This window comes from Chenopodium album, chromosome 13 (assembly GCF_948465745.1).
Source record: "Chenopodium album chromosome 13, dcCheAlbu1.1, whole genome shotgun sequence".
Lineage (NCBI taxonomy): Eukaryota > Viridiplantae > Streptophyta > Magnoliopsida > Caryophyllales > Amaranthaceae > Chenopodium > Chenopodium album.
The window spans coordinates 14,511,910-14,526,899 of NC_137846.1; the positions used below are offsets into that span (position 1 = coordinate 14,511,910).

The following is a 14,990-nucleotide window of genomic DNA, read 5'->3' on the forward strand; positions in this document are numbered from 1 at the left end:
CTAATTTTTAATCAAAAATAGAAAGTGACTCACAGACAACAATAATAATGAGCATTAGGGGTGAGCATAACAGGGTACCCTGTAAAAATTCCAGGAACCGGAACCGGAACCTGTTGCAACAGGTTCCTCAAAATGGGAACCGGAACCGGAACTTGTTGAACAGGTTCCTAGAAATTGGGAACCGTTCCGGTTCCGATTCAGGGTACCCTGTATTATAAGATACTCACTAACTTTTTGTAGATTTTTTAATAAAAAACTGGTTAGTCACTAATTTATAATGTTTACAGCTCGCAAATAAGACAAACTAATAGTAGTTATCTTACAAATTTAATATATATATTTTTATAATTGCAATTTTGATATATATTATTTAAAAATTGAGTACAAATTAGTGTATAATTAAAAATTAAGTGATATTTTTATCAGGTACAGGGTACCCTACAGGTTCCGGTTCCAAAAAATTGAGAACCTGATCCGGAACCTGTTACAACAGAGTCTCCAATTTGCTACCCGGAACCGGAACCTCTTGTACAGGTTCCGGTTCCGGAACCTGCGGTTCCTAACAGGTTCCGGTTCCGATTCCGATTCAGGGTACCCTGATTTTTTGCTCACCCCTAATGAGCATAATTGCGTATCACAGTATACGAGTGATATCACCATTAATTTAAGGCATATATCTTCCCAGAATAAATTATTTGTCTTTTCTAATTTTTTTTTTAAAATTCAATTATTAATTTAAATAAAAAAAAGAGAAAAAAAGGGTGGAGACTTTAAGGATCACATCTCAAAATTACACCAAGTACCAGCAAAAGCCCCACACTTTCTATCTGTCTACTACTGTTCTTCTAATTCTCTCTCCTCAAATATTTTGGCGGGAAGAGTTTGCGGCGGCGGAAGATGGTCGGTGTTACGGCGGCGTCAACGGTGGTTGTGGAAGATGATTCGCCGCAAAGGATGTCGTCAACTGAGTCTAACTTCCGTGAGCTTGACGATGCTTACTTGCAGGTTTTTCTTTTTCTTTTTAATTTTTAATTTGGGTTTTATTGAAATTATTTCTATTTTTAGTGTGATATCAATTTTAAATATTAAATACTCGTATGTTGTAGTTTATTTATTTATTTATTTTTTAATTTTGATTTTTTTAAAGGCTTTTAGCTAATATCAAGTTGAACTACTGATGACTACTGAGGAAGTTTAAATTTTGTTGATTTTTATTTGCAAAAAAAATTAGATAAATACTCATAATAAACTATAAAACTATTGTTTTGTAAGAATAATTAAGTAACTTTAGTTTTGAAAATGTTGAAAATCAACGATATTTTAGGTGAAATGAAGAATACCCATGTATTAAAATTAAAAAAAAATGATTATAGAATATATATATTTAATTAAACCAACTAAAAAAACTTGGTAATTTATGTTGCGTATTAAAATGAGTACAATATAATAACACCATCACAAAACTCAAACAATAGGAATTAATGTGAGTGTACAATCGCAACCTTGTATTTTTTTCGTATAGAATTTTAGTGGAGTATTTAGCAATGTTGCTATGTCAAATAGACAAATACTCTTAAGCTTAATTTTTGTAAAGCAATAGAAGAAGGATAGGAATTTAGATATTTTAAATGTTCATTGGTTGATATTTAGTTTTTTTTTTTTTTTACTGTTATTTAAATTATTTATACAGCACATTACATTAGCATGGAATTTTTTTTTCAGATATTATGGCATGAATTAAGGGATGGTGTTTGGCAGTTTAAGCATATTACTGCTTTTTTCTTGTACTAAAAAAAAAGATATTGGGAATCTTAAATCTTTTTGACTTTAGTTTAGTAGTCATTGGCTTGTAATTACTCTGAAAAATGGGTTCAAGTTTTTCAACCTTTTTTGTTTTGAAAATTGAAGAAAGTACAGCTGTATGACAACTCTCCTATGAATATTTGATCATGGCTTATTATGAAGTAGTTCCTTTTTTTATTTTTTATTTTTTTTAAACTTTGTCCAATAACTGGCAATAAGTATTTATTGAAGGGGAATAAAGTAGCCGATAGATTGACAGCATTGACTAATGTAGGGGTTGTTCTTGAAGAAAGGCTAGTTTATTTCGATGTTCCTCTAATCAAAATAAAAGAGCTTCTGTTGAAGGACACTCTCAGGGGAGCTAAACTTCGTATGGTAGCTTAGTTTCTTTGGTTTTGTTTGGCCTTGGCCCTCATTTGCAATAAAAAAAAGGAATTTATTGAAAATATGTGTCTAGTGATTTAAATTTTTAGATGTGGATCTATTCCAAAAAAAAAAAAAAACAAATGTAGGTGTGGATAATATGTGTTGCTACGAAAAGTATTAGTACAATGAACAGTCAAATATGAGACAAGTCAGACAACTGATGATATCACAGTAATTACACAATTGTGAATTGTGACATAAAAAGAGTTGGAACCATGTGACTACTAATTCCGGGTGGAGGTGAGTACAATCAATAATCATACATGTTCTTATTAAAACCAAGATATGATTCAATAACTAGGAAATCCTTTAGGTCCTAACTTATTGAAATCCTATTTGATTTGGTTGATTTGCCTGTCATGTTACTCTTTGATGATGTGACTACTAATTCTGGGTGGAAGGAGTACAACACATGGATTCAAATATGCTCTTATTGTTTCTTAAGAACCAAGATATGATTCAACAGTTAGGAAACCCTTCAACACCCCCCCCCCCCTCTTCATTTTATGTGTTGGAGTCTATTTTGAATTTGACCTGTAAACTTTTGAGAAACATCGCATATGATAAATCAAGTTCCAATGTTTAATTGTACTTTATGCCACAGACTCAAGCAAGAATATGGCTTGGAGAAGTGTTGCAGATAAGATTTGATGAACGTATAGACATCTCAGATTTACTTGCAGATGGGGAGCTACTGTAAGATCTTTTTTGCACTCATTTTATTACATTTTGTTTCCTCCAACTTGTTGTAGTGTTGTACACTCTCATAACACTACTCATAATTTGTGGAAACCAGCGTACATTTTCTTTGTGTCAACAAAACTGAGAAGCTGAAAGAGGGGGGGGGGTGGTCTTGTACACATAAAAGGCTAGAGCAGTGTATCTTACCTTTTAGCTCACAGAAAAATTTGAGATGCCTTGCTTGTGAAATTTTGAAAAGGTTGGATGAACTTAGCTACTCATTGATTAGACGGATCATGCTCTATTAATTTGCCAAATTCTGTTATATATTGAAGATTTTAAATTTAACCTTGGGGGATTATCTTCTTACTGGAAGTTGTTTTAATAATTAGTGTTTATTAGATTTAGCTCTTATTTGTCATAATTAACAGCAATTTGAAAGAAGTATCAACACTTTTTGTCTTAAGACTCGAGAATACAAGACTACAAGTAGTTTTACATGTACATGTGCTCTATTTTGCTTTTGCCTTAGGCCCTCAGTTTGATGTTCAATTGATGGATAATTTCCTTACATTCTGTTTGTTTTTGTAGATTTGAAGTGTCTGAGGTGATATCTAAAAGGATACCATTACTTCATGTGGATGATACTCAGAATAAAGTGTATGAATGGAAAACTCTTGCATCAAACAAGAGCACTCGGAGATATATGCCCTATTATAATGTTGATTCATTTTTAAGGGTAGGGATTACACCGAGGACCTCCTTTTACTGATAGTCTGATACTGCACTCATGCATTATTTTCCTTGTGTTCATCAATTTATTTCCTGCACTTCATTGAATGTATGGTCATTTATCTGTCCAGGCTTCATTTTTATATTCATCTGTTAAATTAAGAAATTGCAAATATGAGTTCCCTCTTTAGTGGATTACTGTTGAATTATATTAATTAGGCTATGTGGATCATTAACCAACTGAAACCCATCAGCATGAGCGTTTGAGTGTTATTGTGTCTAATATTAGAAATATTAGCAACGCCTGCATGTTTTAAGCTTTTTAAGATCCTTTTCAATTTGCAGATGTGCAAAAATCTGGGCATAGACGGGATTGATCTCTTTGCTCCCTCTGATGTTGTGGAAAGGAGGAACACTCGAAAAGTTTGCATGTGTTTACGTTCTCTATCAAAAAAATCACGGTTAAGAGATTTAAATGTAAGATCTCCAGCATCATTTGTGTATAAAGTCTTTTTTTTTTTGGTTCATATTGTTTAATTGATTGTATTGCTGTAATTGTAAACGTGTGTAGGTTCCTGATTTTGATAGTGTCACTTGCACTTTAGCAATGCCGACTGACATGGTTGAAGGCATTCGGAAGAGCCTAGAGATGTCACAGTCAACCTCTTCACTCTCAGCTGAACAAGAAGTAGAAAAAGTTTCAAGGGTTAGAGTTTGGCAGGTATGTTTGTAAAGTTTGGAAGTATGACAAGAATTGAGGACAAGTAATCTTTCTACTCCCTCTGTCCATTTTTGTTTTCCCCATTGGGGCTTTGTTACTTTTTTTGTTATGTTTTTTTTTTTGTTTTTTTTTTGGTTGAGCACTTTGGTACCAATTTATAAGAGCAAAGGGGATGTTCAAGATTGCTCAAACTATCGAGGTATAAAACTCACAAGTCACACCAAGAAATTATGAGAGAGAAAGATAAGACTTGAGACTGAGGAAATTTACGAGAATCTCCAAAAACCAATTTATGTTTATGCTAGGACGATCTACCGTGGAGGCTATGCATTTGATAAGGAAAATGTTGGAATATTATAAAGCAAGGAAATAGGAATAACACATGATTATCATTGTCTTAGAAAAGACTTATAATAAGGTGCCAAGAGATGTACTTTGGTGATTACTAAGATGGTTATTACTTGTAAGTGTGTTGCCTAATTAAGGATATGTATCTAGATGTCAAGACAAATATAAAGACTTGCAGGGGGAGTAACGAAGGATTACTTATTAACACCAAGACTTGGCATTAGTCCTTTTTTCTTTGCAATAGTGGAGGATGAACTAACAAGGCCAATACAAGGTAAGATACCTTAGTGTATGTTGTTTGCAGATGATATTGTTATTGTGTTAATGGATGAGACTAGAGTTGGGGTTAATGCCAAATTGGAGCAATAGAGGAAAATCTTAGAATCTCGGGGTTCAGATTAAGTCGGAGCAAGACCAAGTACATGGAATGTAGTTTTAGCAATGCAAGGAAGTCAAGTTGGGATAGAATAATGTTGGATGGTAAGGAGATTTCCATGACTGCGTATTTTAGATACCTAGGGTGGTTTTTGCAGAAGATTGAAGAAATCGACCAAGATATAAATTATAAACCACATAATTAAGTCAGGATGGCTCAAATGGGGAGCAACATCTGGAATATTGTGTGACCGGAGTATACCTTTACAGTCAAAGAAAAAATTCTATTGGATGGGTTTTAGACCAACATTGTTACATGGGTTAGAAGGTTTGGCATTCAGGAAGCATCGTTTTAGGAAAATGGGAATAACGGAGATGTGTATGTTGAGATGGATGTGTGAGAACACCTTAAACGATAGAATTGGAAATGAAGATATTAGAAGGAAAGAGTCGCGGACATTGTAGATAATATAAGGAAGACTGATTGCGTTGGTTTAGGCATGTCATGCGGAGATGGGATCATGGGAAGATGCACAAGTAAGGAAAGTAGAGGGTTGAGATTGAGGGAGCTTAGAAGAGGGAAAGGAGGACCAAAGATGACTTGGATGGAAGGAGCTAAGAAGAGCATGAAGAAATTGGATTTGTAGGAGCATGTAACATTGGATAAAAAGGAATGGAAGTAAAGGAACATTGATGGCGAAAGGAGAAAAATATTTGGTTCATGTAGCCGGCTCCATTTTTTGGGATAAAGGTTTTGATGGATTGAATTTTTGTTTTTATTATTATTTTTTTATTTTTATTTGGACTTCATAAGAGAAGAATTGCTGGGACCAATGTAGAAGATGTGGAAGGAAAGTGGTGATCCTTCTAGCCATTAATACTATGGGCCTATGGGGCAAACCCAAACTCCCAAAGTGACAAACCAAAAGGGGAGCAAACAAAAGGGAATGGAAGGGGTATATTTGTTTCAGTATTAGCCAAATTGTTTTCTTTCCTCTTTATAGAGAAACTGGAAAAAATATTTTATTGCAATTGCTCTCAATAATTTTGCTCTATTTTACTGACATTCTGTAACTGCCATTTGCAGAGGATGTCTAATTCTACCTCCGCTGTTAGTAATGGTTACTCAGACAATTGTGATGAGGCTGAAAGCAGATTTGTGGTTGCTGAATCTTCTGGATCATCAGACTATGCTTATGATGCTGAATCTCCAATTATTTCGGGTTCACCACAAGTAGTCCGAGTATATAGTTCAGAATTACAGTTAAGCATGAGAGCGGACTTCGAAAATGAGGACGATGATCAGTGTGAATACCTGTCTCCATCTAATGCTGAGTCTGTTGGCTCACCTTGTTCTCATTATTACAGTGATGGAGAGCTCAGCGTGCCATCTTCGAACGATCTTGGCTCTCATATTAGCAGTAAAGTTCTAGAACTAAATAGTGAGACTAATCATGGGTATCAATTTGGTGATGTCAGGCATGTCCCAATCAGTTGGGAAGATAGTCATTTGAATCATGGAAATGTCAAAGATGCCAACGATGATGAAGTTGATTGTGTATCCCATGATAATATAGATGTAGATACAACTTCTTCTCATGATATTTATCTGGTTGGCGATGATATTAGCAACAAACATCTTGGAACTTTAAACAACCTTTCTTTAGTTGACTGTGATAAGAGCTCTGAGTTGGGTGAACCCCCTGAATGTGCTGTAACAGATGAATTTCATGTTGTTGAGGCTCCATATTTGAGTGATACGGATGTACCATCGGACAATAACTCAGTCAAACATGAATCATTTGTCCGTGACATAGTTCTTGATGTTGGTGAACCCTGTTTTCATGGGAAGACTGATGACAAGGTTCTTTCCAGTGAGCCTCTAATACAAGGCCCTTTTGTTTCCAAACCCTCAGGAAATCCCGATTTTTTGTATGATAGTGAGAATCAAGCATCTAATACATGCACAGAAGTTTTAAATGTTAGAGAAAATTCCTGCTATGATAGGTTAATTAATGGGAATGCTACTTCAGAAGATGTGGCTGGTCAATTGAGGTCTCATGAAGAGAAGTCTCCTTGTTCTGTTGATTGTGATGGGCACAGTTGCAATTGTTCAAGTTTGCTTGCTGTTAAATCAAATGGTGATGATGATCAGTTGATTCCTGCAAGATTTGTTGCTCCAAGCAGCATATCTCCATCGCTTCTTGTAAGAGACACTATTATCTATACAGAGCTTCTTTGTCCTCGGATACAAAATGACAGAATGTCATTTGATGACAAGAAGATCACACCAGATTATACAGAAAAACACTCTGGCAACAATTTTATGGATGCCAATGAAAGTAATTTGTCGGATATGCCTCACATGAATCTAAATTCTGTACCTTACATGGTTGTGGCTGAGAATGGCACCAAATTCTTAAATGATTGTCATGATGCCATGAAGGGATCTGAGAGTCATAATGCTCTTGCTGAAAGTATTGATGACAAACTTATCAACACAGATAATGCAAATCTTGTTAATAGTTTTGCTTCAGCCCTTTGTGATCCTCAGTCAGAAGCTCAATCCCCTAAAATTGTGGAAGATACAAATCATAAGCATCTTCACTGTGTGAAAGAGGCAGAAAAGGTGAATACTACATAATCAGCTGATGATCTATTTGCATGTGACCTCTAACTCTTTGGTGTGAAATCTATGCTTCTTTTGCTGTTTCTTGGAAAAAAAAAAACTACCTACCTTTTTTTTTTAATTGTTTCCCTTTGCTTTTGAAATTACTTCTATTTTTACCTCTTAACGGGTAATTTATAGCAAGATTGGCCCTAAGCATTTACAAATTTAGGATATACCAATTGAATTCCCCATTTATTTTGCTGTTACTTTAGCAGTATATTTCTCTCCAGGAGTTATGGTAATCTGTTAGGTTCTTTTCTTCTAACAAGTCTTTATCCGAACCTTTTTGAACTTGATGCTCTTTGCTTAAACTTGTTGATGTCGTGTCTGAATTATTAAAACTTACACCTGCTAAAACTCATTTTTTTGATAATAATAAAGCCCAAGTCTTGACTGGTTAGAATTAAGGGCACACACTTTCTAGATCTTTACATAGACCATGCCAATCACAAAATTCATAGTGGGTGGTGGTGGCTGATTTCACATGACCTGAATAGATATTTTCTGGTTCAGGAAGCTAATATGCTATTTCATTTGACTGGATTCATATAGGGAGAGTCTGGATTTGCAAAGCAAGAAGATACCGAAAAAGATGTACCAGTGCATAAGCCCCAAAGGAAATTGTTGAAGTCAGTTGTCAAGGGCACTGCACTAGTAGGCATTGCTGTTTTCTTGCTCCATCTCAGGTACGTATGGAAAAGTCTGTCCAAATGAGTAACTTTTCGTTAAAGCTATGCTTTCCAAGTTCTCTTGTTGAATTCATTTTCCATGCATTACAGAAAGAACAGACGGGAGAATCTCTCTGAAGCAAAGAAGCAACCAATTCACTTTGTGATACAGGGTACAACTAAGCCATCGCAGAAGGGTCAAAAAAGTGGAAGTACAAGCAGTGTATATCCAGCTGAGAAGCTTAATTTTGGTATATAGACTACAAGAAGCAACCTCATGGTAATTGATTGTAAGGCTGATCATTACAAGCTTGAGAATATATTTACAATCGAGATGTAGAGTATGTCCATATATGCTGTAAATGCTGATGACCACAGTCCTAGGAGCTTATTCTTTTAGAAAGAAAACATGGTCGTAGCAGTGAAGTTTGGTGTAGAAGCTCTCGTAATTGGAGCGATAATTTCTTTTGTAGATCATTGTTGTTTAACCTTCTGTTAGCTCTGCAACTGCAGTTAACTTGCTGCGGGTTGAGGAAGCTCTTTTTATTCTTCTTTGCCTCAGATATCTTGTTTAGAGGGATCAGGAAATCTTTTCTAGTCTGCCTCATTGTTGGCTTCTTCTTCATTCAAGTGAAGAAGATGTATTTAATTATAGTACTAGCTGTCTAGCTGATGCAAGATCTATCAATAAAGTACAGGAACAGTAATTATGTTCATCTCCAAACATCCACCATCATCTTGTAAATTTCAAAATTTTTTTTAATGAAAAATAGAATTAATTACCCCTCTTCCCCTCTCTTTGAAGGGTATGAATTTCTTGACCTAATTGTGAATTAAAACTTACAATTTTGATCCTTAAGTAAATTAACATGCATTAATGTTTGTTAGATGTATGTGGTAATGTTGTTATTTTATACTATCGAAATATTTTTTATGGAAAATATGCGAGGAAGGACATTTTAAGAGGGCATTTTTGTGAGGAAGGACCTTTATTTAAGACAAAAATTGTGAAAAAGGATCTTATAAATTGTGTTTGGTTGTGAAGGGGGCAAAGTGCTTTTTTGGCTAGCCAATACCTGACTCCGACGTTGACTTTTATGTTTCTAGCGCATGGCACTTTAAAAAAACTGTCAACGAAGAAATACTGACAATCAAACTCTTACCATCTACATTGTTTGGGTACCATGGCCAATCGTCTACCTTTTTCCTTTCATATTTGCCGATTAATATAGTTGTATTTATTTATATATAATGTTGTTAAATTATTGTAATATTGGATCCCTTCAAAATTAAATTAGATAGAATTGAGAAAATACAAGTTTATCATCTTGTTTATCAAATGGTAAAATCTTAAATAAGTGAATAATTTTTCATTAATATGTGGCTGGCCACAGCGTGTGGCCATCCATCATGAGGGGTTATTTCGTTAGTGATTTAGGGGTTACTAAGTCAATATTCCAGGGGTTACTTGGTCAGTGATACAGGTAGTGCTGGTTATTGGGTAGGATAACCCAATGATAATTAGGGTCAGGGCCAAGCTTACAGAACTTTTAATGGACATGACCTTTATTGGGTAGGGTCAATATAGGGCCAAAATATTTTTCCAATTTAATTAATAAAGAAAATGGTTCATGTAAAAATAATTACATAGATAAATTTGTATTCATATATACTTAATAATGGCTTTGTCTGATATTTATTTTTTAATTGATTTTTTGTAGGCCCGCCCATTATCGACTCACTATCGACCCGCGACCCGCATTGGCTCCACCCAATATTGTCCCGATAAAATATGACCCTCTTTGACTCGAACCGTAACCGACCCACATCGACCCTAACCTGACCGCCCAATAACCAGATCTGGTTACAGGGATTATTTTGTTCTTTTACAAGCGACCATATAGTGTATAACTAGACGCACGTAAAACTCATTGTATAATCAAATATGAGCTTACAATTATTAATATAATTACGAAAATATTACACTAAATCTATTATTACTTATTTACCACTACGACATTTTTTTTTAATCGTTTGAAACTTCTTCAATTAGAATATAAGGATCGATTAATTTTTGACGGATTATATTGGATCAGTTTGTTTTTGACACCTCATGCCCCTCCTTTGCCGTCTCTACCCTCTAGTACACAAGTTTTTTTTATTATTTTTTTTTTCCACCCATGCAAATATCAGGCATTGATACTCCACTCGACGATTCCCACCACCTTGAAAGCTTTAATGCATGTTACGGAATACATTGTTACAACCAGAAATCGACAAAACTAGTAAGTAGTAACCTGCTAAAAATAAGGACATCATCAAGTAACGTTTTTCATTCATCTCAAATCCCTGCTCTCCTAAAAAAAACACATTCCCAACTCAATTTTACCCTCATTCCTTCAATTTTTATGTGGGGTTTTCTTTCCTTCATCAATTTTCATCTGGGTTTTTGACAATTTTTAGTGGGTAATTCACTCTTTCCTTTCTTTGTTTTTTTATTTTTATTTTTATTTTTTATTTTCCACTTTTTATTAATTTATTTTTTTTTAAGGAATTTTTTATTTTCCACTTTGATTTGGGTTGATTTCATATTTGTTGTGTACTTTTTTTTTTTCCTGATTTTTTGTTTGATTTATGATTAATTAGGAAGGAAAATTTCTGGGAAAAAATGGAGGAAAATCCAGAGTGTAATTGTTGCAGTTCATGGGAAGAAGAGATGTATTGGAAACATTTTAATTCTGTACATTTTTGTCTGACCTTAACTTCAGACTTCCATGATCATCTTGTAAGTTCTTCATTTTTTTTATTTTTTTATTTTTTTTTATTTTTTTATTTGGTATTTTTATTTTATTTTTATGGAAATTCACCCGATTCCCTTGTTAAAGATTTCAACTTTCTAGTTTTTTCCCTAATAAAAAAATTTAGATTTCACTGCTCCTCATTCTGTGATTAATAGTCGTGTTGATAGTGTAATTTGAACTACAATTGCGATGATTAAATCCAAACAGTTATAGAGGGATTGATGTTCTTTAAAAGCTGCAAAGTGTTTGTTATTGTGCATTCATACAATGTGTGTTGTTGATTTATCCCAATTCCGAGATTAGAGAAGTGTTTACAGTAGAAAGTTGGTCATGTCATTAGAATTTGATGTAAATCTTTAAAATTATCTTGATTACAAAAGGAATCTGAGCCAATTGTTGTTATAATTTCCTGTCCATGTGCTAGAAATTGTAAGTACTCTCTTAGATTATGAAAACCCCTGTGCGAGGAATTACTTGATGCTGCTTACGTCGTATGGCAGTATCGAAATTACGAATGGGTGTTACGGTTGTGATTTACTTGAATAGAACTTACTGTGAGATGCTTATTGATGGCTGTGCTAAGTTTTGTCGCAAGGTTTTTATGAGCTTAGATTTTGTGTATACATTAGCCTAATTGTTAATGAATTATTGTATGATGTATGTTTAAATGTTGTGTATACATTATAGCCTAATTGTTGGTTTTTTAAAAGTTTATCTTGGAAAATATTAAGATTTTGTTTCTTTTGAGAGTCTTTGACTGCATATTGATCTTAGTTTAATCATGACAATTATGAATAGGTACTGCCTGAGAAATTTGCTGCACACATGAATGATTTACCAGATAAAGTGTCTCTGAAAGGCCCAAGTGGTGCTTTGTGGGAGATAGAATTGCTGAAATCTGATGATCTTCTTTTTGTTGGAAATGGATGGAAAGACTTTGTGAAAGTTAATGATCTGAATGAAAATTGCATCTTGGTGTTCAATTACAAGCGGAGCTCAAGTTTTGAAGTTTTAATCTTTGATGAAAGGAGTTCTTGTGAGAAGGAATCAGCCTATTTTGTTAAGAAACGTAGGCTCACTGAGTCTAACCTCGAAGACCAAAAAAAGAGGACTGCTAGTGAGGCTTCCAGCGACAAGATTGAGGATAATGATGATGAAGGTCCTGCTTTTGCTGTTACAAAGAAGTCCAAGAAAGATGGTGAAGAAGTGGTTCGCTCGAGAGAAAAGTTGAACGCTCCAACTTCAAAAAAACGTGTGCTTTGTGCAGCTGCAAGACCTAAAGGCAGATTAAGAAGGGTAGTACCGCCCCTCAATCCGCCAAGTGATAAAAAAATCAAATCTGGTAACCATTCTAATACTTTAATGTCTGAAATGAAAACATGCTTCATCTAAGTATGGCGATTTATTGTGTTACTTCTTGTACATGACTTGTCAGGGAAGTCAATCATAAATGAAAATCTCAAGGAACCGAATCAGATTTCAAACCAAGACAGGATTACCTCTGAAAATGGAGGAATTCTCCCTGAGAAAGATCATTCTCAAAAAGTTCTGACAAAGTCTAGTAAGTATGATCTTCTTGAGACTAGAAGCTGAGTTATTTATTAATAGGAAACATTTATTTATTTCTGTGTACTTCATTTGGCAGGAAAGAAGTCAAACGGAAAAGGCAATGTCGATGAATTGACTCAGAATGCAAAGGACCTGACCACCCCCGAAAATGGAAAAAATTCTCTAGCTGCAGATCATTCTCACATATTGAAGGCCCACTCTGGTATCTAATTATTGAAATGAAAAGCTATCTATCATAAATTCTGTAATTATCTGAATTACTTACACTTGTATGAACATGATATGGCAGAAAATCCAGTGCGTAAAAAGGTTACTGCAATTGATCAGAGTCAGACTAAAGTGAAGTACTTACTTACCATGGAAAATGAAGATGGTCTCCGGGTCACAGACAATTTTTACTCAGAGAAAGCACCATCTGGTCAGCATTGCTTAGCAGATTTTCTTCAAGAAGCTAATTCACGTGTTGGTTAAATTGATGACTTAATTTACATGATATGGCAGAAAATAGGCTTAACAGAAATGTCACTTCCAAGGATCGAAGTCAGACTTTACAGGAGGAGCTTATCACCCCTGAAAATAGTGAGATTTCACCAGTTGCAGATTGTTCTCCTGATTTCGAGGGTCAAGCAGGTAACCTTTTGTCTCCCTGCAAGTTGGAACACTAAGATGTTTGTATGTAAATATTTGAAGCTTGACTCATTATTATTAATTTTATGTAAGAATTGGCAGAAAAGGAGCCAAATGGAAGCAGTATAGCCAAGGATGCCATTCCTATTTCAGTTTGGGGGCCGTTGGTCACATCTGATTATAGAGAAAGTTCCCCTGAGAAAGATCATTCTTGCAAATCTCGTGGAAAAAGAGGGCAACCAAAGAAGCAAGTTCCTACATCTTCAAAGAAATCAGGGCTCAAAAGAGGTAATCCTCTAATCTTGTGGAAATTTTGCCTGGTTGATGTCGCTTTCTAACAGATTATTTATTAAAAAAAAAAAAAAAATTTCCCCTTGCATAGGGATGAATGAGGTGAATAAAGTTAGGGCCTTGCTGTGTTTGATATTATGTACTCCGTACTTGATCACATCTAGTTACTCTTGAATGAGTTGATGGATGTTTTAATAGATTGTAGATGATACTGGTTTTTCTGAAATTTGGCTAGCGTTCAAACTACACCTTCTTATCTTGCTTGGAAATCTTTTCAGGAAAGAGTTTCTCAAAGGAGTACATATCAAATAGAAGGCCAGTGACTGAAGAAGAAAAAAATGATGCTTTGCGAAGGGCAAATCAAAAACAGACTGAAAATAGTTTCACTGCAATAATGCGACCTACTTGTGTTTACAGGAGGTTCTTCTTGGTACTGATTATTTGCAACTTGATCTTTCCACATTGTAGTATATGTCAGAAATATGTTTGACAGATCCTTTTTTTTTTTTTGGCAGCAAATTCCTGCTGAGTGGCAGTTCAAGAATCTATTTCGCCACAAACAAGAAGTCATTCTTCGTGTGGGGGAGAATTCATGGCATGCTTCAATAGTTAATTATGGCTGCAAAAATAGAGGGATTTCTACTGGGTGGAAGAAATTTGCGCTTGAGAATTTCTTGGAGGAGTTTGATGTTTTGGTATTTCAGCTGGGAAGCCAGAAAGACGAGGCACTTGTTGTGATAGATGTTGACATATTTAGAGTGATCCCAAGCACCATTCCTCCTCTCCCCATTAGTTCTTAGGCTAATATTAGTTTAAGTTATTTTCTTTTTTGATCGAAAGTATAAAGTGTGTGCCTTGTCTCATGAGCGTATTTTGATATAATAAAATCGCAACTTCTTGTGAATGTAACTCTGGCTCAAAAGACGCCCTAGTGTATGCATCAGAAGAACAGATGGTAGTATAAATTTATCAACTGTCAGATTTCTTAGCTGCAATCTTAATAACCTGTTATATGCATGACAAATCCTTCAAAATTTGTTCTTAAATACGAATAACAAAGGTGCTTTAAGGTAATTAAGCCTTCTTAGGGTCCAAGGATTGTATTTGGAGTATCACACATAAGAGAAATTGTTTCCCCTTGTTATTTGATACTCCCTTTGCCACTGATTCACTAAGTTACACTAACAGTGTAATTTGAATTAGTGACTTGACAATTGATTTTAAATAGGAGTATAGACTTTTAAGATTCCAAAGTGTGTGTGCCTAATCTCATTATA

At 34.8% G+C, this 14,990-nt stretch overlaps 2 protein-coding genes across 3 annotated transcripts; both read left to right on the plus strand.

Annotated features, from left to right (window-relative positions):
- Positions 1-748: 748 nt before the first annotated feature.
- On the plus strand, positions 749-8,988 carry LOC145576374 (uncharacterized). The gene is made up of 8 exons (XM_081634143.1): positions 749-1,005; positions 2,834-2,925; positions 3,502-3,649; positions 3,988-4,119; positions 4,214-4,363; positions 6,174-7,715; positions 8,310-8,443; positions 8,537-8,988. Exons 1-8 carry the CDS (start codon positions 898-900, stop codon positions 8,682-8,684), a joined length of 2,454 nt encoding a protein of 817 aa, XP_081490269.1. The 5' UTR covers positions 749-897; the 3' UTR covers positions 8,685-8,988.
- Positions 8,989-10,739: 1,751 nt separating this feature from the next.
- Positions 10,740-14,617, plus strand: LOC145576375 (uncharacterized). Of its 2 annotated transcripts, none has more exons than XM_081634144.1 (10): positions 10,740-10,891; positions 11,072-11,210; positions 12,025-12,568; positions 12,662-12,787; positions 12,872-12,997; positions 13,085-13,213; positions 13,297-13,425; positions 13,516-13,710; positions 13,992-14,143; positions 14,229-14,617. In XM_081634144.1, exons 2-10 carry the CDS (start codon positions 11,094-11,096, stop codon positions 14,511-14,513), a joined length of 1,803 nt encoding a protein of 600 aa, XP_081490270.1. In that variant the 5' UTR covers positions 10,740-10,891; positions 11,072-11,093; the 3' UTR covers positions 14,514-14,617. The 2 variants fall into 2 exon arrangements, with proteins under 2 accessions (XP_081490270.1, XP_081490271.1); XM_081634145.1 differs by having other exon boundaries at positions 10,741-10,891; positions 13,525-13,710.
- Positions 14,618-14,990: the final 373 nt, after the last annotated feature.

What these genes read in the sequence shown, in the direction of transcription:
- LOC145576374 (XM_081634143.1), top strand. Translation starts at nt 898, where the DNA reads ATGGTCGGTGTTACGGCGGCGTCAACGGTGGTTGTGGAAGATGATTCG. An exon ending in CTTGCAGATGGGGAGCTACT is followed by an intron (nt 2,926 to 3,501) that starts GTAAGATCTTTT and finishes TTGTTTTTGTAG; the next exon opens with ATTTGAAGTGTCTGAGGTGA. An exon ending in CACGGTTAAGAGATTTAAAT is followed by an intron (nt 4,120 to 4,213) that starts GTAAGATCTCCA and finishes AAACGTGTGTAG; the next exon opens with GTTCCTGATTTTGATAGTGT.
- LOC145576375 (XM_081634144.1), top strand. Translation starts at nt 11,094, where the DNA reads ATGGAGGAAAATCCAGAGTGTAATTGTTGCAGTTCATGGGAAGAAGAG. An exon ending in AAAAGTTCTGACAAAGTCTA is followed by an intron (nt 12,788 to 12,871) that starts GTAAGTATGATC and finishes TTCATTTGGCAG; the next exon opens with GAAAGAAGTCAAACGGAAAA. An exon ending in CTCAGAGAAAGCACCATCTG is followed by an intron (nt 13,214 to 13,296) that starts GTCAGCATTGCT and finishes ATGATATGGCAG; the next exon opens with AAAATAGGCTTAACAGAAAT.